At 27.8% G+C, this 23,058-nt stretch overlaps 1 protein-coding gene across 1 annotated transcript; it reads left to right on the forward strand.

Moving 5' to 3' along the window:
* The first annotated feature begins 1,573 nt into the window (after positions 1–1,573).
* LOC107445763 (MARVEL domain-containing protein 1) lies at positions 1,574–22,675 on the forward strand. Its single transcript, XM_016060239.3, has 4 exons — positions 1,574–1,812; positions 8,876–9,061; positions 18,758–18,883; positions 20,369–22,675. Exons 1-4 carry the CDS (start codon positions 1,699–1,701, stop codon positions 20,441–20,443), a joined length of 501 nt encoding a protein of 166 aa, XP_015915725.1. The 5' UTR covers positions 1,574–1,698; the 3' UTR covers positions 20,444–22,675.
* Positions 22,676–23,058: the final 383 nt, after the last annotated feature.

Consider the following 23,058-nt stretch of genomic DNA (forward strand, 5'->3'; position numbering starts at 1 on the left):
TATATTCGATCACCCCCCAAGGCTGTATCCTTTTTGATATGTGATAAAATTTCAAATCGTTAGATGGCGCCACTATATAAGAAATGAGGTTGCAGAAAAATGTTTCTATATGAATGAATAAGAAACAAACATTGTGCAAGCATGCATTTAATTTAAGCAAAATTATTCTAGAAAATGCATCTTTTTTTTATTCATAAGGTAATAAATTTTAAGGTCACATGGGAGAGTTGTTATAGTTGAAATATGAAAGAAATATATCGTCTGAGCCTAAATTGCCCTTTGCTCGAATTGCCCACTACTAACCCGTTAGGAATTTTCAGTAAAGTTTCATAATACTTCAAAATAATAATTTAAAAATAAAACGATAAAATATAAAATTATTTTTAATTAAAATCCTTTTCGAACTCTCCTATATTTCATAATTAATAGTATGGATTAAAAAGAGCCCAATTTAAAAAACTTGAAAAAAACTAATGTTTTAAATTTAGAACTCGCCGTAACAGACAAATGAACTAACTTGGGAATTTTTGAGCGTGTATAAAATGTTACCTAGCAGGTACTTTGTGAAGATTTTTCAAATATTTGATGAAGTACTTACATTTTTTTGGGAAGATTCAAATCTTTTTAATAATAAGTAAACAACCGATGCCCATGAACATACTTTTCAAAAAAAATGTCCATTTTCGTAAGATCGACAATTTCATCTGCGGAAGAAAGGAAATAAAAAATAAAAACTTCTTACACAGTAAATTGTATATTTGATTTTTCTCTTTTAAATTTTTAAACATACTAATATTTTTAATAGCTAATTATTTTTTTTATCCCGGAATTATTCTATATTCTATTAAAAGCCTATTTTCTTATGCATGAAAAGTACTTACTTGATTCAACATGAATACCTATATATTACTGGTATAAGAGGTGTATACAAAATTATATTTCTTATATATAAAACTTTTCAACACACTTTTAGTTCCTTCAACTTTATTTTGGTCGCATTCCATTAAGCAAAAAATAAGATGATGAAACAATACCTTTATTTGACAGGATAGCGATACCAGACGCGTAAATAGGTACAAATACAATTGCACTTTTTAGGAATAAAACTTTTAGAATTTCAATAATTATATTATTTACTATTAATATTATTTGCTAAAGTTTGATTTTATTCATTTCAGCGTAAAATGATACATCACAAATAATAATTCACTTGGTCTATAAAGCAAGAATTTAGTTTCTGAATCTACAATACACAGGTATATCTTTCCTAATTTTAAAGCTCATATCGCGAAAAATTCCACTTGTGATTGAAAAAGAATATATAAATAGCACATTTGAAATCAATTCACGAAAGAAACAATATAAAAAATAACAGGCATGCCAAGCAATATTTCATGACTCAACTTTCACAGGCGCGTGTAATCTTCGTATTCAGAAGGAAGTGTTCAGGAAATAATGGAAAAAACAAATACCAATGAAAGCGAAACTTCTTTAAATTCCGGATCGCTTTTTGAAAAAGCGCCAACCGACTGTCATTGGCGGTGTTTTACCGTGCGGTTTTCGCCAAATGGGTGGGTCTTAGTTCGCAATGTAAACAGAAAGAGGCATTCTGTTGCTGAGAACGTGAACTGCGTTTTAGCGGGAAAAGCCTAGAGTATAAGTCGATTCTTTCAAATAAGTAATTTTTAAAAAATAAACATGTCTCACTCTGTCACTGTTACAAGAACTACTACAACTTCAAGTGCTACTGCAATTATTTTGAATACAGGACTTCTAAAGACAGCAAGTGGTGCTTTAAAATTGTTCGAAACGGTGAGAAATTCATTTTTCCCTAAATAAAAATAATTGCTTCTTTTTTAAATATTCAATAGCTATCTTTTGTTAAATAATAGAATCGATAAAACCTGATGAATAGCTGCATATTTTTATTTTTTAAAAATTCAAAGGCTATCTTTTGTTCAATAATAAATCAATCTTGATAAATGAATATTTTTACTTTACAGGAAATAGTGCTGAAAAAGAAAAAAAACTCAGTTATAAATAGGTTTGAGACAATTTTGACAAATACTATTTGTCTTTCGATTCACCAAAAAATAAATAAATAACTAAATAAAAAAATCGCGTAATGTAAAAATTATTCCGATAGCAAAATTCTGATTTTATTTAGGAGAAAAAAAAAATTTAATATCTTTTCCGCCTACTCTTCAATGTGGGTTAGTCCGAAAAGAATATCTTAAAATGCGGCGGCAGGGAAACACAAAATACAAATTTTTTAAACGATTGTTGTTCGTAATGAGTTGAAAAAGTGTTATCGGTTGTAACACCTGTGAGCGGAAATTCTCCACGTTACTTGGTGCATTAGAAACGTCATAAGTTTCTGAAATGATGATGAATCAAATAGACTAAGATGTGAGATTTTTATTCTTCTACTACATAGCTCTTTTGACAATATAATTATTTTCATTTTCATGACATTCCCATTCAATAATAATACCAGCAGAATATTTTTAATAGTAGAATATTCCAAATATTGGAGATATTACTTAAAATATATATTTGGAGAATTTAGATTTAAGACCTGTCAATTTAAAAGTCACACTTTTTTTTTTTCAATTTTCTTGACCCCGCCTTTTTTGACCCCTTCTCTTCGTAACAAAATGTCATATTCTATCGTAATTTCTATTGAAGAGCAATTTATAGCAATATTTTCGAATTTTAAAAAGAATTTGCAATATTTTTTTAATTATATTTGTTTACTCTTTTTTTTTAAACTGTCCAAATTTCATTAAAATAACCAGTATTCTTTTTTAAGCATGTCAAAGTTCTGGAACACTTTCTTTTAATGTTTCTTACTAAGACTAATAAATAATTAGCATTATTTTTCTTTCGAAACAAAATAAAATCGACAGGAATATAAAAAAACAGCTTATAATATATAAGAAAACAGCATTTTTATTACTTGTAAATAAATGTAAAGAAAATATATAAATTTAATATAAAATGTAACAAAAATGTTAATTTACTTGATTTTTAAATTTTTTAATTGTAATCATAATGTGTGATGTCACCCTCTTTATTATTTTCCGTCTTATCCTTGTCACAAACCCACTGGATTTCCATCAATCGTGACATCATTTGTGTATGGCTCTGATTGCGTTTAACAACACAAATGTGTCCACTCTCCTGGGAGGAGTTACATTTTTGAAAACTAAAAATTTAGCCACATTTTTGAAAACTATAATTAGATATGCTTTAACTTTAGTGATCGTTTTGAATGATAAAAAAAAACGTTAATATTAATAATAAATTATTTATATAAATAATGAATAATCAAAAAAATTTAATTTTATTTTCATTATACTAAGATTTTTGTTCAGGAAAACGTACATGGGCAAGAATCTCTAGTACCTTGCACATTGTAAAATAGTAATATAAGACCGACAATGTATAAAATTATGTACACATATATAATTATAAAAAGTAATAAGCGAGAATGAAATAGTAATATTAGAAAAAACCGACAATGTATAAAATTATATATACATACATAATTGGGAAAGTAATAAGGGAGAATGAAACCATGTTGAGGGCATATGTATGTTAAAATTACAAGCTTTCGTACTTTTGCCAAAATTTTACATATTATCAAAGCATTCTGTGCACCGTTCTAATTTACGTAGTTCTAGGCAGTTATGGATCCCCGCCATCTTACCTGCCAGCAGAAATTCGTAAATCACAAACCCCATCCATGCCTATGAAGGAAAATTCTTATCTTCCTGCTTGTTTTCAGTTTTAACTTTTACTATAATAATTTTTTGGGGTTATATTGAAATAATTTGCAATAAAACAAAATTTATGTTTCAGATCATTCTATATTAGCTTGGATGGAATATTGGTTCTTCGTCTTTTGAGTTTCCCTTTCTGTGGTTAAAATTTTTGTAATAATTCTTTTCTGAATCTTCGTGTTGAAATTTTTTTTCAACTTTTTTCTTTATCAAAGTTTAGAGCGGTTTTAGTGTTTTACGTAAGCATTGCTCGTACCCTTATTTGTCAGCAAACGTAAGCAAATCACGAACCCATCACTCCCTTTATTTATGTAATATTTGAAGAGGACCCAATACAGTGCTTGAATTCTGAGGTTCGTTGTTTACATATCCAATTGAATGGAAAATAGTAAACATGTTTCTTATTTATATTTATCTATCTATATTTATTCCTTCGTTCCAAGCTTTCGCACTTTGCCATCAATTTACATATTATCTAAGTATTCTGTGGGCCGTTCTAACTTGCGTAAGCATGTTTTAGGCAGTTTTGGAATCAGCAGAAATACGTAAACCACAAACCACTTCCATGTGTACGTAAGGAAATTGTTATCTTCCTGCTTGTTTGTAGTTTTAACCATGACTTTAGCTATGATTATTTAAATGCTTGAATTCTGAGGTTCGTTGTTTACATATTCAATGGAATGGAAAATAGTAAACAATTTCCTTATATCTATCTAAATATTAGCTGAGTTGTGTTTAAGATTAGTTTTTTTTTTTTTTTTTTTTTTTTTTTTTTTTNCATTATACTAAGATTTTTGTTCAGGAAAACGTACATGGGCAAGAATCCCTAGTACCTTGCACATTGTAAAATAGTAATATAAGACCAACAATGTATAAAATTATGTATACATATATAATTAGAAAAAGTAATAAGGGAGAATGAAATAGTAATATAAGAATAAACAGACAATGTATAAAATTATATGTACATACATAATTAGAAAAAGCAATAAGGGAGAAAGAAACCATGTTGAGGGCATATGTATGTTACTGAAGAAATATAAAATTACAAGCTTTCGTACTTTGTCATAATTTTACATATTATCAAAGCGATTGGCTGTTCTAATTTACGTAAGCAAGTTTTAGGCAGTTTTGGAGCTCCGCCATCATACTTGTCAGCAGAAATTCGTAAATCACAAACCCCTTCTATGTTTATGTAAGAAAATTCTTATCTTACTGCTTGTTTTTAGTTTTAACCTTTACTATAGTAATTTTTTGGGGGATAAATTGAAATAATTTTGCATAAAACAAAATTTATGTTTCAGATCATTTTATAAAAGCTTGAATTAGAATATTGTTTCTTCGTCTTTTGAGTTTCCCTTCTGAGGTTAAAATTTTTGAAATAATTCTTTGAATCTTCGTGTCGAAATTTTTTTCCAACTTTTTTCTTTATCAAAGTTAGGAGCGGTTTTAGTGTTTTACGTAAACATCGCTCATTCCCCTTTTCCCTCTTTGTCAACAACATTACAATGCTTGAATTCTGAGGTTCGTTGTTTACATATCCAATGGAATGGAAAATAATAAACAATTTTCTTATATCTATCTAAGAATAGCTGGGTTGTGTTTAAGATTAGTTAATTTTTATCACTGTGATCCGAGCACTGGGATGGGAGGTCGCTGGGACCTCCCAAAAATTTTCACTAATCGGCAAATATTGTTTGGCAAAATTAAAAAATTTCATATTCTTACTTTTAATTTTTTTTTTTAAATAAATTAAAAGTAAGAATATGAATAAAATTATTACACGTTTATTTGACTTTTTTAAAATAGCTTTGAAAAAAAAAGTATGCTTAAGAGTAGTTAAGGTATAGTTAACGTATTATAAAAAATAAAAAAAATTTGCTACTATTTATTTTCTTTTTGTTTAAAATTTCATTTTTTTTTACCACACAAAAATGTTTTTAAAGTAGAATATGTTGATTGTTATAAGCGATTTTTTTTAAAAATAGAAATTCGTTATTAAATAACTTCTTATAATAAAATAACATTAAAGAAACTGCGATTTTCTGGTGAACATAAAGATGGAAAACAATGTAATTTTTTGCCACTGATAGTGATTATCAATGGTGATGGAGTTCACTAAAGTGAAGTTACGAAAGTGATGTGACTCCTGGCTCTTGTTTTGAATCTGACATTTATGCTTTAAAGTGGTCGAAATTTCGATTGGCGATAAATTTTACTTTGCATCAATCACAAAATGTTTGAATTATCATCTTACGCAGAGCTCCAGTTTAAATTTGAGTACTCTAGCTAATCGGCAAGTGGTCAAATAATTGTTGGCTATAAATTGTATTTAATTACATAAATTATGCCTGTACAGCTCAAGAAATGATCAATACTGGCATAAGTATTCTACATAATTCACTGTTAGACACTTTAACTAATTGGACAGCAGTGTAAATTTGGAATGTCGATAAATATTTTTTAGTAATGATATTGCTATAAAACTTGCATGTAATGGCCAAGAAATGTTTTGAAACTTGAGATGTCATCTAGTACAGAGCTTCGTTTATAATGTAAGCACTCTAGCTTATCTGATAGTTGTCGAAATTTCGATTGACTATAAATTTCTTGTTATAATAAATGGAATAATTATTTAATTTGTCAACAAGCTCGGAGTCCTAGTAGATATCAAATCGCTCTAATTTTATTCGTAAAATGATCGAAAGTTTTACGAATTTGTCATTCCAGTGATCAATTGACTTAGTGATAATATGGTGATAAATTCTGATTACAGTGATCAAGAAACGATTGAAACTTACATTGTCGTGCATTGTACTTTTGTAATTCGAATAAATCATAAAGTTAGCGAAAAATTGACTGGTGCTAATTTCTTTTTGGCTATAATTTTATTTTTATTTTTTTTATTTTCAGATTGTTCGAATTTTGTTAAAATGATTCGTGTTATATTAAAGAGTGTTCATGACCAATATTTTTTTTTAATTTCCAATTTGTAACTTCGACTAGGTTTAATTTTAATCAGCATTTAAATTTTTTTCTATACAAAATAAATTAAACTAGAATAGAAAAGAAAATCATTTGAAGAAAATAGCATTCTTATCATTTTAAAATAAACGTAAAGTGAAAATAAAGCATAATTAAATAAATATTTCAAAAAAATAAAAATATTCAATTTGTTGAGTCATCAATTGTGGACATCATTCTTAACTATGAAACTATAAAAGGATTTGTTTTGTGTTCAAAAATTGCTAAACAAATTATTATTTTAATATTTTCTATTCAATATCTTTTTTTTCTTCTGAAATGGAAGATATTAGTTTAAATCTGGTAGGGAAAAGATCCCTACATTTAACGAAATTAAACTTAATTATTTGATAACTACAGGAAATAGGATTACAGAATATTGTTTTAAGAAGAGACTTTAATTGTACGTCGTTTTAAAATTCGTCTCGTCTCTGTCTGGTTCTGTTTTCAGTCACGTAAGTAGTTACCATAAATAGTGGTGATTCTGAGTATTCCGAAACAAGTGGAAAGAAAGTGATGTCATATTTATCGCTATTCTAGGTCAGTAGGTCAAGCTTTCGTTTGTTTCACAGCATATAAAGTTCAGGATGGGTAATAATCGATTGACCTGTTGACTCTGTGACACTAGATCGAACTAGTGTCACAAAATGTCAAACGCTTAAATATTTTTCCCCCCTTCCTATTCTGAATTTGAAGGGCTTATTTTGAGACCGTGAAAAACCAGAACAAGTTTATGCCATTCTAAAAAAAGAGAAAAAATTGTTCTGCAAAGTTAAAAATCCGTAACAATCTGATGAACTTTTATAGTTAATGTTTTAAATTTAATTCAGGTTCAGGTCCCGGATTCGATCCTCGGGCCGGGCAAGGTTAACTCAGCCTTTCATTCCTTCAATGGGTCGATAAAATGAGTACCCAGCATTGTTGGGGACTAAACAACGGGGGTTCCGCGTACGACTGTCCACCCAACCGGAGAATCTACTCCTGCACCCCAGAGCCTAAGGTCAAGAAAACTGAGATGGATACAGTAGGCTTTGGCCCTCTTCGAACTGTCGCGCTACCGTGCTTAGTTTAGTTTTTCAACTCATATATATATATATATATTACTAGTGCTGAACTGAGCTTTTAAGTTGAAACTAAAAAACTAAATAAATAAATACGAATAATAAACAAGTAAAAAAAAATTATTGTTCTCGTGAATTTTAGGGGTCGAGAATCAAAATAGTTAATTCCAGTTTTTTTTTACTCAGGAATGCTTGATCAAAATTTTAAATAACTGTTAAAAATCATCCAAATTCCATGTCGTTGTCCTCGAGAATATTTGGTTAAGTATTAAAAAAAAAAATTTCATTCCATTTTCTCAAGAATATTTGATCAAGAATTAAAATTACTTAAAAATAAATTAATTAATCAGTAGCTGATTACAGTTTGTTGTTCTGGAGAATGTTTGGTCGAGAGTTAGAACTTAAGTTTGTGTAAAAACGGTCTTGCCCTAGAAGTAAGGACACCCATAATTTAAGAGGATGCTGTACCGCTGTAGAAACTTTACATGGCAAATTCTGTTTTACCTCTGTTGATATTTTAAAATTTTAAGTGTTTAGCAAGTTCAGAAACGTAGAGTAAATGCTGAAAAAGTTCAAAATTCAAACAAATTACTCCAAGATAACTTTCCCACTGCTTAATCCTAGGTAGTATTGCCTTAATTTGTTTGAATTATGATATTTGAAAGAAGGAAAAAAAAAAATCAGCATTTGAAACCCTAGGCTTACCTGTAATCATCTTTTCTATACATTAAATTTTAAATAGCATTGAGTTGATTTTGTTTCCCAGTCTAGTTTTGCTTTTGATTTATGTCATGAAGTTTCAATTGTATTTCATTAAGAATGAGACTTAAAACAACAAAATTTAAAAAAAAAACGAATTTGTTCGTTTAATTTGTTTTGTCCATTTTGATGCATCTTGACGTTTTCTAATGTGTGGCGCCATCTCTCAACAAACGATTGAACCATTTTTACATTTTTAACTTTTATTTTATAATTTTTTTTATGTTATGAAAATATTTTTTTCAGATAATTGGAGCAATATGCTTGGGTCTGATAGCCTATTACTCTACTGACAAGGGTGGGACTTGCTTGAACGCCGAGTTCGTTTTCTTCTTCCTGGTGACATTTGCCTTTTTGGTGACCACTTTTCTCCTTCTCATCTCTGCACTAGTGTCTCTCATGTCTGCCACTATAATACACAAGACGCTTTTTGTAAGTATTGCATTCATTTTGTGATTACTGTAATATTTTGAGCCTTCAAAAAATCATTTGCTCATTTTCAAATTATATTATATATGTTACATACTTTCAAGATATTAATATTGCTTTTTTATTTATTATAGTTTTATCAGTTTATAAAAAAAGTAAAAGTAGGATAATATCAGTCGTCGGAAGTAGCGCACTACAAATAGTGAAACTGCTGTAGTCGCTACTTTTTTCTTATTTTGTAATTTAGTGTGCTATTTTTTTTTTAAAAAAAAGTAGTGTAGTGAGTAGTGCTATACAAAAAACAGTAGTTTGTAACAATTCCTAGCAACTACTTTTAACGTTAGTTAAGAATTGTAACACGGCTTTAACAACTATAGTAGGATAGTATCAGTCGTCGGAAGTAGCGCACTACAAATAGTGAAACTACTGTAGTCGCTACTTTTTTCTCAGTTTGTAGTTTAGTGTGCTATTTTTTTTTAAAGAAGTAGTTTAGTGAGTAGTGCTATACAAAAAACAGTAGTTTATAGAAATTCCTAGCAACTACTTTTAACGTTAGTTAAGAATTGTAACACGGCTTTAATACAACTATAGTAGTATAGTATCAGTCGTCGGAAGAAGCGCACTACAAATAGTGAAACTACTGTAGTCGCTACTTTTTTCTTAGTTTGTAGTTTAGTGTGCTATTTTTTTTAAAGAAGTAGTTTAGTGAGTAGTGCTATACAAAAAACAGTAGTTTATAGAAATTCCTGGCAACTACTTTTAACATTAGTTAAGAATTGTAACACGGCTTTAACACAGTTAATTTTTCGAATTCGATGTGTGCAAATCTTTTAGGGTTTGTTCATGGATGCAATGAAAATGACCCTGTAGTTGCAGTTGAGCGTTAATAAAAACTACGAATTTAAAATCATGTGTAACTAATATAACTAATAAACTAGCCATTACTAAAAATAGATAATTAATCACTTTTGTCACACTTTCACATGCGGATGCAAACTCATGAAACATTGACGTTATTTCATAGAAAGGGATTGTATTTTCAACGTACTTAATTTCTTGGAGGAAATGAAAGAGCATTGAACAATTTAAAAATTGCAAGTACATATTTGATTATTTCATATTTCTTAAATTAAATATTCGCTGTCGGAAATGGCATAAAAAGTTGAAGGTTAAATTAACTATTTCAAAAAATATGTCTTTGGAATAACAAACTTGGCTCATTTAAACACACAAAAATATTTCTTAGTTCTTTTTTTTCTTTCTTTTTTCTTTTTCTTTTTTTAAATGAAAGCCAGTTTCTTATTCCAAACCTTTTTGAACATAGGTGTAAATTAAGTTCTCTAGCTAAGTTCGTCTAGAGTTGTGAAGTAGTTTCTAAATTCCAAAGTAGCTTATTTAAAAAAAAGTAGTAGTAGTTAAATACATTTCTAACAAAGTAATTGTAGCTGTTGTAAATTACAAAAATAATGTAGTTTTTCCGACCACTGGGTGATGCATGTTTAAATGTTCAGAAGGGGATCTCTTTCGAGAGTTTTAATTAAAAACGTCACTATTCCCATGGTAAGTAATAAGATGTTTCTGTATGTGAGAGTGTTAATATCGAGTGGCAATTAACTAGTTAACTAGAAAACTAGTTAATTCCCTTTACCTATCTTGAAGTAATACAAAGGAACAGTTTGATGCAAAAATATCACCTTAGGAAAAAGCCTTGGTTTATTTAGGTTATGGAAAGAGACAATTACACGTTCCATAACGAGAACTGTACCTTATATTTTAACAATATGAAATCTATTTAATTGGAAAAAAAACGCAATTTTTTTATTTATTTAGAATACTTACAACAGTTCATTTTAAGTATAAATAAATTATATATATTTACAGAGAATAGTCTTTCCTCTTTTTATTATAATTCCACTCTTTTTTTTTTAAATCGAAAATTTTCACTTTAACAAAAAATTTCCTTTACAAAAGTTTAGGTTTTTCGATTTTCCGAAAAAATAGAAATTTTTTTTTCACTTTTTCCTGTTTATGTAAACGTAATTTAAAATTACGCATCGTGATTCGTATTCACTTGATTTACAAATCGAATATTAGGATTCGTATTCACGCGATTTCACACATCCAGATTATGTGCGCATGATTTTTAAAAAAATATCGCCCATCGTTCAAGCATCGTAATTTGTATTCATACGGTTTAAAACTTATCGCGATTCATATTCACGTGATTTAAAATTAATGATCGTGTTCTGTGCATCATGCATCAGTATTTTCTACTAAAGTGCTATAGATTCCTATATGTATTTTTTTTCCTTGCTCAAATTTCAGGTATTATCTCAATTATTTAAAATGTGTTGAGCGCATAACGTTTTTAGATTTCAATTTTCAGCTTTTTTGGGTTTATTTTTAAAAAAAAGATTAAAAAATCACATTTAAAATAAAAAAAATTAAATCTTTTGTTTTGTTTTCAAATTTAAAAGAATAATAAATAATTGAAAACGGAAACATGTGTTTTGCAATTAAATATTCAAATTATCAAAAGAAAAAAAAATGATATCACTACTTTCTATCTTATCTTCTGAAATATGAGATCCGTTTCTAGTTATCTAGATGTCTAGTTATCATATAATTGGAGTTCTATGACATTCTCTTCCCTTAAATGAGACATTCTTTTACGAAGTTTTGTTTGGTGATTCATATGCGGTAAAGGTTGAAGTTTACATTTCCTAACATCGGTGCAACTCCTAGTTCCAAAAACATTTCAAAAGTTAGAAATACATTACTGATAATGCAGAACTGATATGATATTTATAAATATACTCAATCAAGTATCCAAAAAATAACAAAACAAAAAAATTCTGTTTTTTTNTTTTTTTTTTTTTTTTTTTTTTTTTTTTTTTTGGAAGATCTAAAAAAAGTTATAGTAACACCTCGTCATGTCGTATTGATTTGGGACAGAAAGATATATAAGATATATCCGAATTCGAGATGTTATTAAAGTCATGAGACCATAATATTACAGCAAAAGCAATAGAGTACGAAAATATTAATTCATAAAAGTGCAAGCACAGTCCAGCTTAAAAAAATGGGGGGGGGGACTAATAAGAATCTAATTTGGCATTATTTGAAAATCCCAGAAAATTGCTGGTTTTTTCGGAAAAGGAAATTTTAAATTCTGATATTTGGGCGAATGGGGTATTGTTTCCGACGTAGTATTTTACGTTGCATCAAATGAATTCAAACCAGGGTTGGCCTACAGTGATATATCTTCTGTAGTAGGTATCATGGATTAGTATTTCTTGCCGTTTTTCTCTCCATGAGACTCAATCCAGGGTTAGTTTCATCAAAAAGTCCTCCTCAAAGGCAAGTTGTCTCACTATTTGATCTAGGGGTTCATATTGTCTTCTGGGTGGGTTTTAAAATTATAAAGCACTGGAGTTGATCATTGATAGCAGCAAACCCAAAAATGTGTCAACGCCAGTTATGAAATAAAACACTGGACAGTAGGACTAATAATTTGAAAGTAATAAGGGTTTTATGTGTAAAAAGTATTCTTTTTGTTATACTTTCTATACATCTGACATAGCTATCTATACAAGTGATGTATTATTTTCAGACGTTGTTCTTTACATTTAATTGAATGAAATCAACTTTGAAAAGATAGAAGAAATAGTTTAGAAGTTATAATGTCTTTTATTAGTCCAAAGCATAATTCAAATGTAGTATAATACAAAAATAAAAGTTAACTTTTGAACTATTAGCCCTTTTTACTCGTGTTTGGTATCATTCGTTTTAGCATAAAAAAATCACTAAAATTAATGCTCGACTTGTCTGCATAACAATGCCAGGTGCGTGGATAGATACAAAAAAGCAGACATTGTAATTAAATTGCTTAAAACCCTTTTAAATTCAAAACTTATGATTCTATCGCTTCGTTAGAAAAGAAAATCTGCATTTGTTTAAATATCAGTATTTAATTTACCTGCGCATTAACCCTAATTTATTAATATTATTTTTACTATAATTCCTAAGGCTCAAATAACTCGAATTTTTCCCGTTTTTTTTTTCCGTTTAATTCCCCTCGTTTCTTAAATTTATTGGATTTCAGTAATTGAAACTTTAAAAAAAAAAATTCACTTACAAGTTCTGGCAACAAAAAGTTCATATTTTAGTTATGTCTATCTATTTATGAATATAAAATAATAATAATAATCNGTAGCAATTCTCGGGGGTTGGCGAGCGTTAGCGAGCAGGGGGCGGAGCCTCCTAGTAATAAAATAAATGTCTAAAAAACAAAATTGGAAAAAATTTAGTGCCATGACACTTATCTGCTGTTTCACATTTACATCCGTCAACCATACACCTACGCATTACCTGAGTTACATTAGCCATCTTACATTTACAGTCTATAATTAAGGACACATAAAACGTTTTCCACGCTTTAATGAGTAATTATCCTTAATAATTACTCATTAAATCATTAGTTATGGAGCATTCTTTAATATTATTTTTTATTTAAATGCTTCACGATTAAAGTTTTGAAGTCTAACAATATCCATTTTTCTTGCAAAAAAAGAACTTATTCAATGTATGCATGCATATTTTTAAAAATTTTTCTTCTTGTATTTTGAATATGTTTGTAATGTATTTAAATAATATAACATATTTATTACCATATGTCTGATTATTTAAGTGCTACATGACTGAAGTTTTTAAGTTTAGCAAAGTACTAATTTCTTGTAATAAAAAAAATTAATTAAGTTAATGAATATGTTTGAAATGCATAGAATTAGCACAATATATTTGTTTACATATGTTTGTATATTGAATCGATTTATAATCGATTTATAATTACAGATGATCTGCAAATAACGGTAAGCACAGTGCATAAAAAACCGTATCTGGCGTCCTATGTTTCTGCACAATTAAACCGGTAAAAAATTAAAAATAAAAAAAAAATTTAAAAAATCAGAACATTTTCAAATAAAAAAAGTTTTTTCGAAAAGTAACACACAAACAAAGCCTTAAAATCCGTAATGTATTTTAACTTGTGTAATAATAAATGTTCTAAAATTGAATATTATCCCTACTTCTAAACACTTAACTTATTTTTTAGACACTTTATTTAGGCTGTCTATAAGAAAATTTTAAATTTTGAAGAACACTGACAACTTGCATTTGTACAGACATAATTTATCTCTGCAGATGTTCAAGTTTTCACTCCAGATGACTTATTAAACTTCTTTTATTATTAAACATTAGTTTGACTTATTATTTATATTAATTAAAATTATGTTGTTTGATTTAATCTCAATTCAGCAAAGTAACTTCGATGAAAAGTCAATAGTACATCGCAGGTTCGATTTTTGAAAGAAAAGGGCGTCACCCGTGTGTTTGTTTCTGCTTGCACATTTTGTCCCAGATAGACTATAGCTGTCGCGTGGGTTGTTGTAAGCTATCTAATTTCGCGTGATGAGAGGGTGCGTCTATTTATAGATCTCTTTTTCTCTTCACCTATTCCTTCCGCATCTTTTGGTGGATATTCTTTCTTTTTTTCTTTTCTTCTTTTGCTTTCTGCGAAAACCGTTTCCCAACGCAAAATGCTCTTTCCGTGTATTTTTGACACAGTCAGCATATTCAAGTGGATTTGAGTGAACTTCCTGCGTTTACTAGAATTGGCTGTTTTTCTGCTCTGCCGGGAAAAAAAAATGCTTCCAAACGAATGCCTTGCGATTGAAATTAATAATAAATAATAATAATAATAAATAATAATAATAATAAAAATTAACAATAAATAATAATAATAAAAATAAATAATAATAATAAATAATAAAAATTAACAATAATTAATAATAATAAATAATAATAATAATAATAAATAATAATAATTAATAATAATAAATAATAATAATAATAATAAAAAAGCAGTTAAAATGACTGAACTGTGAAAGAATAAAGAAATTTGTTTAAAATTAATTTTTAATATTTTTTATATTTACACTTATATAACAAGTTATTAGTAAATATTAACAATTAAAAAAATTATATGTTGTACAAAAAGTCGCAAAATTCTAAGAAATTGAGTCATTGTATGCACCATTGTTTTTCTAATTGAAATTAAAAAGCAGTCGAAATGATTTCTTTAGGCAATCTAGTGTTAAAATATTTTGCGTTTTAGTTGTTTTATTTTTTTAAATAGTGTAATTTTGTTTTAGATAAAAAAATAATAAAGTAAAATAATTATCTGCGTTTTTCAGATTGATTAAAAAGCATAAAATTATTAAATTTTTATCATACCTTAAACGGTATAGCACATTATTGTTGGAAAATGTTGGCGAAATTTTCTGGGGATAGAAGTTTAAAACGAAAGTATTGCTCTCTACGTTTTTAGTTTTAGACATAATTAAACGAAGTTTCTCCACTTTGGCTTACTTGAAAAACGTAGTTTTAAAATTTTTGGTTTTATTTTCTTTCGTTTTTTTAGTTTTGTGTTTCCTTATGTCAGAAAGTGAGAGGAATCTCGATTGTCAGCAAAATGAAGAAAATTTAGAAACATAATTTAATCAATTAATATTTTAAGACAATTTTAGACCTAAATAATATTTTATGATGACCAAGTGAATTCCTATTTCAGTCAATTCATAAAGGAACGACAAAAAAAATTTCCTTATTAATAAATTTTATTAATATCTCTAATCTTAATAATCATAATAATTCATTATAATTTAATTTAAAGTTTCTCCATTTTAGCTCACTTAAAAAACGTAGTTTTAAAATTTTTAGTTTTATTTTCTTTCGTTTTTTTAGTTTTGTGTTTGCTTATAACAGAAAGTGAGCGGAATCTCGATTGTCTGCAAAATTAAGAAAATTTAAAAACATAATTTAATCAATTAATAGTTAAAATATTGTTAAACAATTTTAGACTTAAATATTATGTTATGACCAAGTAAATTTCTAGTTCAATCAATTCATTAAGGAAAGTTCAGTTCATTGATTCAAATTATTTTTTAATTATTTCCTAAAAATATCATTTTTATTTCATCATTCAAGTAAAAAAAAAATTCTCTAAAGGTACAAGGAAAGAAAAAAAGTCTTCGCGGAAATTCCTTACTAATAATTTTTTAAATCTTTATTTAATAATATCTCTAATCTTAATTTAATTAATAACGGATTGTATTTCTATAAAATAAAAAAATATTAATTTTTTTTCCTAATCAGTATTAAAGAAATTTATAGTTTATAGAAGAATTTTATAGAAAATTTATTAGAATTTATATTATATGTAAAAGTTCCTAAAAAATCTAAATAAGTGCAAATATGAAAAATTGTTTGGAAGTGAGCTGTGTTTGAAAAATTTTACCTTTAACGTAAAAAAAGACACCGGTGTTTCATGCTGTGTATTATTGTCATAAATTATTAAAATGTTAAAAGAACATTTTTCACTTATTTTGACCTGAATTAATACAAAATAATGAAGAAAGTATGAAAAAGATGTTTAACAAAAATTATGGTTCAATAGGTTAGCCTCTTGACCTGAAAATAAACTATCTCTCTCTAATAAACAATTTTTTTTTCTTTCTTTATTTTTTTTATCTCTAATAAACTATCTACTAAACTATCTTTTTTTTTTTGAAAATTATTTAATGATTAAAGTACAGCAGTGTAGAAAGAGACTCTAGAAAACATATTTTTGATTAAAATGTCCAATGTCTACATTTAAAACTTTGACCCTTCAGAATTATCAATTTGTGGTGGAAAGACACATGTGAAAGGATAATTTTTTGACAATTCACACATTTCAAAGTTGTAATGAATTTTGCCTCCCCAAATATTTTTAAAAAAGTTCGTTAAAGTCAGTATGTTTAACTAAATTTTTTTCATTTTTTTATATTATTCTTATTGTCGAATTAACTTTTTATAGCTGTAGATTATTTCTAATGTTATTTTTTTTAAAAATATACTTTAAAGGAAAAAAATTGCGAAAAGTGACTATGAAATGAAAAGAACCTATAGATATTGGTCACCAGTGGTCGGAAATAGCAGACTACATGAAGCTACTGAAGTCGCTACTTTTTTTCGTAGTTTATAGTGTAGTGCGCTACTTTTTTAAAAAAAGTAGTGTAGTGAGAAATTTGATAAAAAAAATAAAATAAAAAAANTCGATGCAAAAGAAATTAAAGTTGTATGTAGCAATTCTTTTCCACTACTACTTTTTACGTTAGTGTGGAAAAGATAAGTCATGTGGCTATTCAATTAAAAGTACCCATAGATATTGGTCACCAGTGGTCGGAAGTAGCGCACTACATGAAACTACTGTAGTCGCTACTTTTTTTCGTAGTTTATAGTGTAGTGTGCTACTTTTTTAAAAAAAAATAGTGTAGTGAGTAGTTCGATGCAAAAGAAATTAAAGTTGTATGTAGCAATTCTTTTCCACTACTACTTTTTACGTTAGTGTGGAAAAGATAAGTCATGTGGCTATTCAATTAAAAGCACCTATAGATATTGGTCACCAGTGGTCGGAAGTAGCGCACTACATGAAACTACTGTAGTCGCTACTTTTTTCGTAGTTTATAGTGTAGTGTGCTACTTTTTTTAAAGAAAAAGTAGTGTAGTGAGTAGTTCGATAAAAAAAAAAACATTTGTATGTAGCAATTCTTTTCCGCTACTACTTTTTACGTTAGTGCGGAAAAGAGACACTGTTCTGAAGGCAACTAATTATTCGAATTTGATGGGTACATACCTTCAAGTTTCCGTCAATAGATACAATGAAAATTACTCTGTGGCTACAGCTGAGCGTTAACAGAAATTACACATTTAAAGTAACGTATAACTATTATTTTAACGAGCCATTGCGAAAAATAAATAATTAAACACTTTGATCACATGTTCACCTGGTCACATGTACACACTCGTGAAACATTATTTCAAAAGAAGGGATCGTATTTTCAACGTACTTAACTTCTTAGAGGAAATAAAAGAGCATTGAACAATTTAAAAATTGCAAGTGTTTGATAATTTCGCATTTCTCAAATTAAATATTCACTGTAAGAAAAGGAATAAAAAGTTGAAGGTTAAATTAACTATATGATCACTGTCCGAGAAGGAATAAAAAGTTGAAGGTTAAATTAACTAATTCGAAAATAATGTTTCTGGAATAACAAACTGGCTCATTTAAACATGAATAACTATTTCTTAGTTATTCTTTTATTTTTAATGTAAGCCAATTTCATATTCAAAACCATTTTGAGCATAGATATAAATTAAGTTCCTTCCCCTTAAAGTAGTGAAGTAGTTACTAAATTTCAAAGTAGCTCGGTAGCTTGAAGTCACTACATTTAATAAAAAAGGTAGTTATAGTTGTATATAACTACATTTGTAACAAACTACTTGAAGTAAACTACAAAAATATAGTTTGTCCTATCACTGTTCCTGACCGACTCATTAGGTTTGAGGAAAAAATAGCGACTGAGTCTTCCTGCCTCTGGCTACTTACTGAAAATATAAATTTTCAGGTTTAGTCTATGCAAAATCATTTATTTCAATATTCTTTAAAAAAATTATATAATATTAGGTTAGGTAATTAATATAATAACCAGACAAAAACACTTTTTTAAACGGCAAATTTTTTAACAGGGTATACTAACTTGTTGTACAAAATTATTTATATGTCCTATGACAATATAACATACATGTATATTTTAGGAGTTCCTGTACCATGTGTTTGCCTTCATCTTTTACATCTCTGCCAGTCTCGCACTGCTCATATACATACAGAAAGTCAACAGATATATTGCGACATCACATTACAATGGAATAATGGCTGCTTCCGTAAGTTCAGACTAAATTAACATATTTTTTTGTGTCTTATTTCGTATAATATAAATGTTTGAGTGCTTAGTTTTTGAGTTATGGAGTCGTATATTTAAAATTTGAGACCTCAGCTTACAATGGATTGATGGCTGCTGCCGTTAGTCCTGGCTAAATTAACATATATCTTGTGTCTTATTTCGTATAATAAAATTTCTTGAGTGCTTAGGATTTGAGTTATGAAGTCGTATATTTAAAATTTGAGACCTCAGCTTACAATGGATTGATGGCTGCTGCCGTAAGTCCAGACTAAATTAACATATATTTTGTGTCTTATTTCGTATAATAAAATTTTTTGAGTGCTTAGTTTTTGAGTTATCAAATTTTTATGAAGTAGTATATTTAACAAAGTCGTTTCGCAAGAACTTTCTGACCGTTTTGTTTCAAATTTTGTGTTTTGCCATATAAAATTACATTCTTTAAAACGATGTACAAATTCGTTTGTCTTGCAGTTTAAAATTTTTTCGACTATTTTGTAATAAAGTAATAAAAAAAAAATATTGAAAATAAATTTTTGCATGGAATTATGTTTAGATAAACGGATTTTATAATTGTGTGCAAAATTTTTTCAATTTACTTAAAAATTAAAAAGCGCTTTGGATATGGTTAAAAACGCAAAAAATTAAATTAACATTATTAACTGTATCCAAACTTTCGATCACTATTCTAGTTAAACTATCGGGACCATATTTCCCGAAACAGGAGACCGACCTCCAGACGATTTGTTTCTTTCAGCATCCTTTTCTTTTATTTTTTTTAAACCTTTTATTTATAATTTTTTTTTATTTATTTTTTATTTTATTGCGAACTGTGTAGTTAACCCCTTCCTTCTCGCTCCCGTAAAAATGACGGGATGAGGTTTCACCCTCTATTTCTCGCTGCTGTGAAATTTCCGGGCTGGAGTGTTCAGTAGTAACGCGCCAATAAGAATAAAACTAATTCATTTCTTTTTCCCAGAAACTTTTTATTTCTTACTTTACACAACAGATGGTAGTACCAGGATACTTTTAAGGTAATTGTAGGTAGTTAGTTTATTTTAAACTAGATGTCAGCACTAATCAAATACGTGTATTTTGAAAAATGGGCACTTTTATGACCGTTTTCTTGTAAATTAACTGATCGTTAAGGGGTTAAAAGAAATTTGAAATCTCTTCGAAAATGAAGTCTATGAAGTAAAAATGTTATAATAGGTTTGGGAATTAACCAGAGCACTGGGGAAGCTGAACATGGTTTCCCTGTCCTCCAGTGATGTCACATAATTTCATACCTCGATAAATGTATAATTCAAAGCTTTCAATCAACAAGGTATTTAAATCGTTGATCTAATCGTTTTAAACCGTATCTTTAGAATATATTCGCGTCTTCAACCATATTAAACAAGTTTGAATTCACGAAATAATAAAACAAATTGTATTTCATACATTTTATTGTTTTTATTTCTTTCAGATTCTGGGCCTTGCCAATTCTGTGTTGTATTTTCTGAGCGCGTTTTTCTCTTTCCGGACCTACAGAACGGGTTAATGTTTCACATCAATTGGCTACTTTCACAGAAATTTCGATGTTTTGAAGCGAAGTTCTTTGGTATTTCAAAAAGAATCATCCAGTATGTGAAATCTAAATAATTGTAGCAGACACACGCATATAGTGCCATAAAAAGTGCCTTATATAGTGCCTTAACTATATAGTGCCTTAACCATATAGTGCCTTAACTATATAGTGCCTTAATAACTTTAAAAAAAAATCGGAATTACAGTGTTCTGTTAATTCTGGTAGCTATGACCTTCAAGCATAAAGAATATGACCTTGATCTCACTTTTTTTTTTTTTTTTTTTTTTTTTAACTTTTGTTTTGGACTTATTGGTAAAAGGTTCCCCACTTTGGGTATCTTTTTATGATTACTGTTATTAGTCTATTTTGGTATTTATTGTCGTCATTCTCTTCGTTATTTGAAGAATTGGTATTAGTAAAAACTTCAATTGCTTTTTCTTAATTTAGTTATTACGTTGCAAATTTGCAATTGGACCTAATATAATTTTTTTTTCCTTAGTTCAAATCAATTGTTTTCTTTTAATATGTTTATAATGTTGCAAATTTGCAGTTAGAACTGATACAATTTTCATTTTGCCTAAATTCAAGTAAATTGTTTTTTGTTAATATGCTTATTATGTTGCAAATTTGCAGTTAGAACTGATGTAATTTTCATTTTGTCTAAATCCAAATCAAATTAATGGCACTGCCTGTTAAGGAATTCTCAAAAGTTTTGCCACTGAATCTTGAATAAAAGAATAATTTTTATTTCGCCTAAACTCAAATGGAATAAAAAATAATTCTGCCCGTTGCTGAACTCTTAGTAGTTGCAAATTTGTTTGGAATTGTTAATTTAAATTGTAATAATAATATTTTTATTCCGTGCCAAATTAATAAATAAAAAAAAAGCTCAAAATTTTAACTAAAAATATATATTTCAAGTGTCTATTCTAAGAAAATGAAAAAAATCAGGTTAAATTTGACTTATCAATTAAGATGGTCGATAAAAAGTTTGCTGTAATTATTCACAACTGGATATTCTTTTGTACTTACTTATCATGTAAAGATGTCGTCTTTTATTTTGCTGCAATTTATAACATAATGTTTTTGTTGCCTTTACTTGTTATATTCTGCCGACATACTGAGCTTGATGCTTATTTTTGTTTTTAACTTTGATAATTTGTTATTGATTTATTTTTTATTTCTTTGTATGTGCTTTTAGATTTTAATGTTGAATCAAATGTGTACTATCAATTAGAAATATACTTTTGTAAAGAAACTTTTTTACAGTGCAATTGAAGACTAATTTGTTAAAAAAAATTTAAAATCACCTAACACAAGATTACAAATATATAAAAAGGAAAATTTTTTCAAATGAGGAAATAGTGTAATGTCAAATGATGTAAATATATAAAAAGGGGAATTTTTCAAATGATTTATTGCTACAGAATTCATATTTTAGAGGAGAAAAAAAGGGATAGCAAAAAATTTATTTTTTATTTGATCTATTTTTCAAAAGTTTTTATAAAAACCTGTTTTCTCCAGCTGTGCTATTGAAGTGTTTATATGAAAGTTTATAAATATCATTGCACTAATGCATAAATAAATATCATTTGATACTTATTTAAACATGAAATTGGGCTTTTAGAATAACAACTTTTAGTAAAAACTTAGCTTTATGTAAGTGTCATTTAAAAATGTATACTTTCTAATTATATATGTTATTAAAATATACAACAACAGAAAAATACCTATACAATAGCTTTCATGTTTATTACTGTGAATGCTATTCGAAATACTTCTATACATTCGTACATAATCTATAGCTACATAATCTATGATTCAAAGACTTGATCCACTACTAGAAGATATGTACTAAAATAAAAATAATATGTATATACATACATATTACTTTTATATACATAAATTGTAATATTTTTAAGGTGATATGAAAATATATATTAAAAAAACTATCTGAAATTATTATGGCTGTTCTCCAAACATTGCCATAAACTACTGTCAAGATTTTACACTATCAAGATCAACCATTATTAGTGTGGGAGTAGCAATATGTTTAAATTCAGTATATTTGGAAACAAAAGTAACAATTTTCCTGTAAGATTTGAAATAATTTTTTTATTATCATGTTTTTCTACTGTTCATATTTTATTTATATTTCAACGTTTACAAGTTCGAAAAATTGTTTAATAAAGTTTTACTGACCAATTTTGTTTTGTTTCTTCAATACTTTGCACTAAAGTAAAACCTCTGTTTTTTTTCTTTCTTTTTTTAATAAAATTTCGCTTTTCTGAAAGAAAATGTAAAATTTATAGCACTTTATTTTACATTTCAGCAAAATCAAATTTTAAAAATGCGACTTTTTTTAAAATTCGTTGATACAACCGATTTCGCTTAAATTTTGTATTGTGCCATTGAAAATTACATTCTTTAAAATGATGTAAAAAAAAAACTGTATACCTTACTATTTAAAATTTTTCCCTACTATTATTAAATAAAAGAATAATTATTTACTAAAAGTTATTTTTAGCATGCAATTAACATTGGATGAACGACCTTTACAACTATGCGCGATTCTTTTAAAAAGTTTT

Source organism: Parasteatoda tepidariorum, chromosome 4, assembly GCF_043381705.1.
Source record: "Parasteatoda tepidariorum isolate YZ-2023 chromosome 4, CAS_Ptep_4.0, whole genome shotgun sequence".
Lineage (NCBI taxonomy): Eukaryota > Metazoa > Arthropoda > Arachnida > Araneae > Theridiidae > Parasteatoda > Parasteatoda tepidariorum.

What these genes read in the sequence shown, in the direction of transcription:
- LOC107445763 (XM_016060239.3), top strand. Translation starts at nt 1,699, where the DNA reads ATGTCTCACTCTGTCACTGTTACAAGAACTACTACAACTTCAAGTGCT. An exon ending in TAATACACAAGACGCTTTTT is followed by an intron (nt 9,062 to 18,757) that starts GTAAGTATTGCA and finishes TGTATATTTTAG; the next exon opens with GAGTTCCTGTACCATGTGTT. An exon ending in ATGGAATAATGGCTGCTTCC is followed by an intron (nt 18,884 to 20,368) that starts GTAAGTTCAGAC and finishes TATTTCTTTCAG; the next exon opens with ATTCTGGGCCTTGCCAATTC.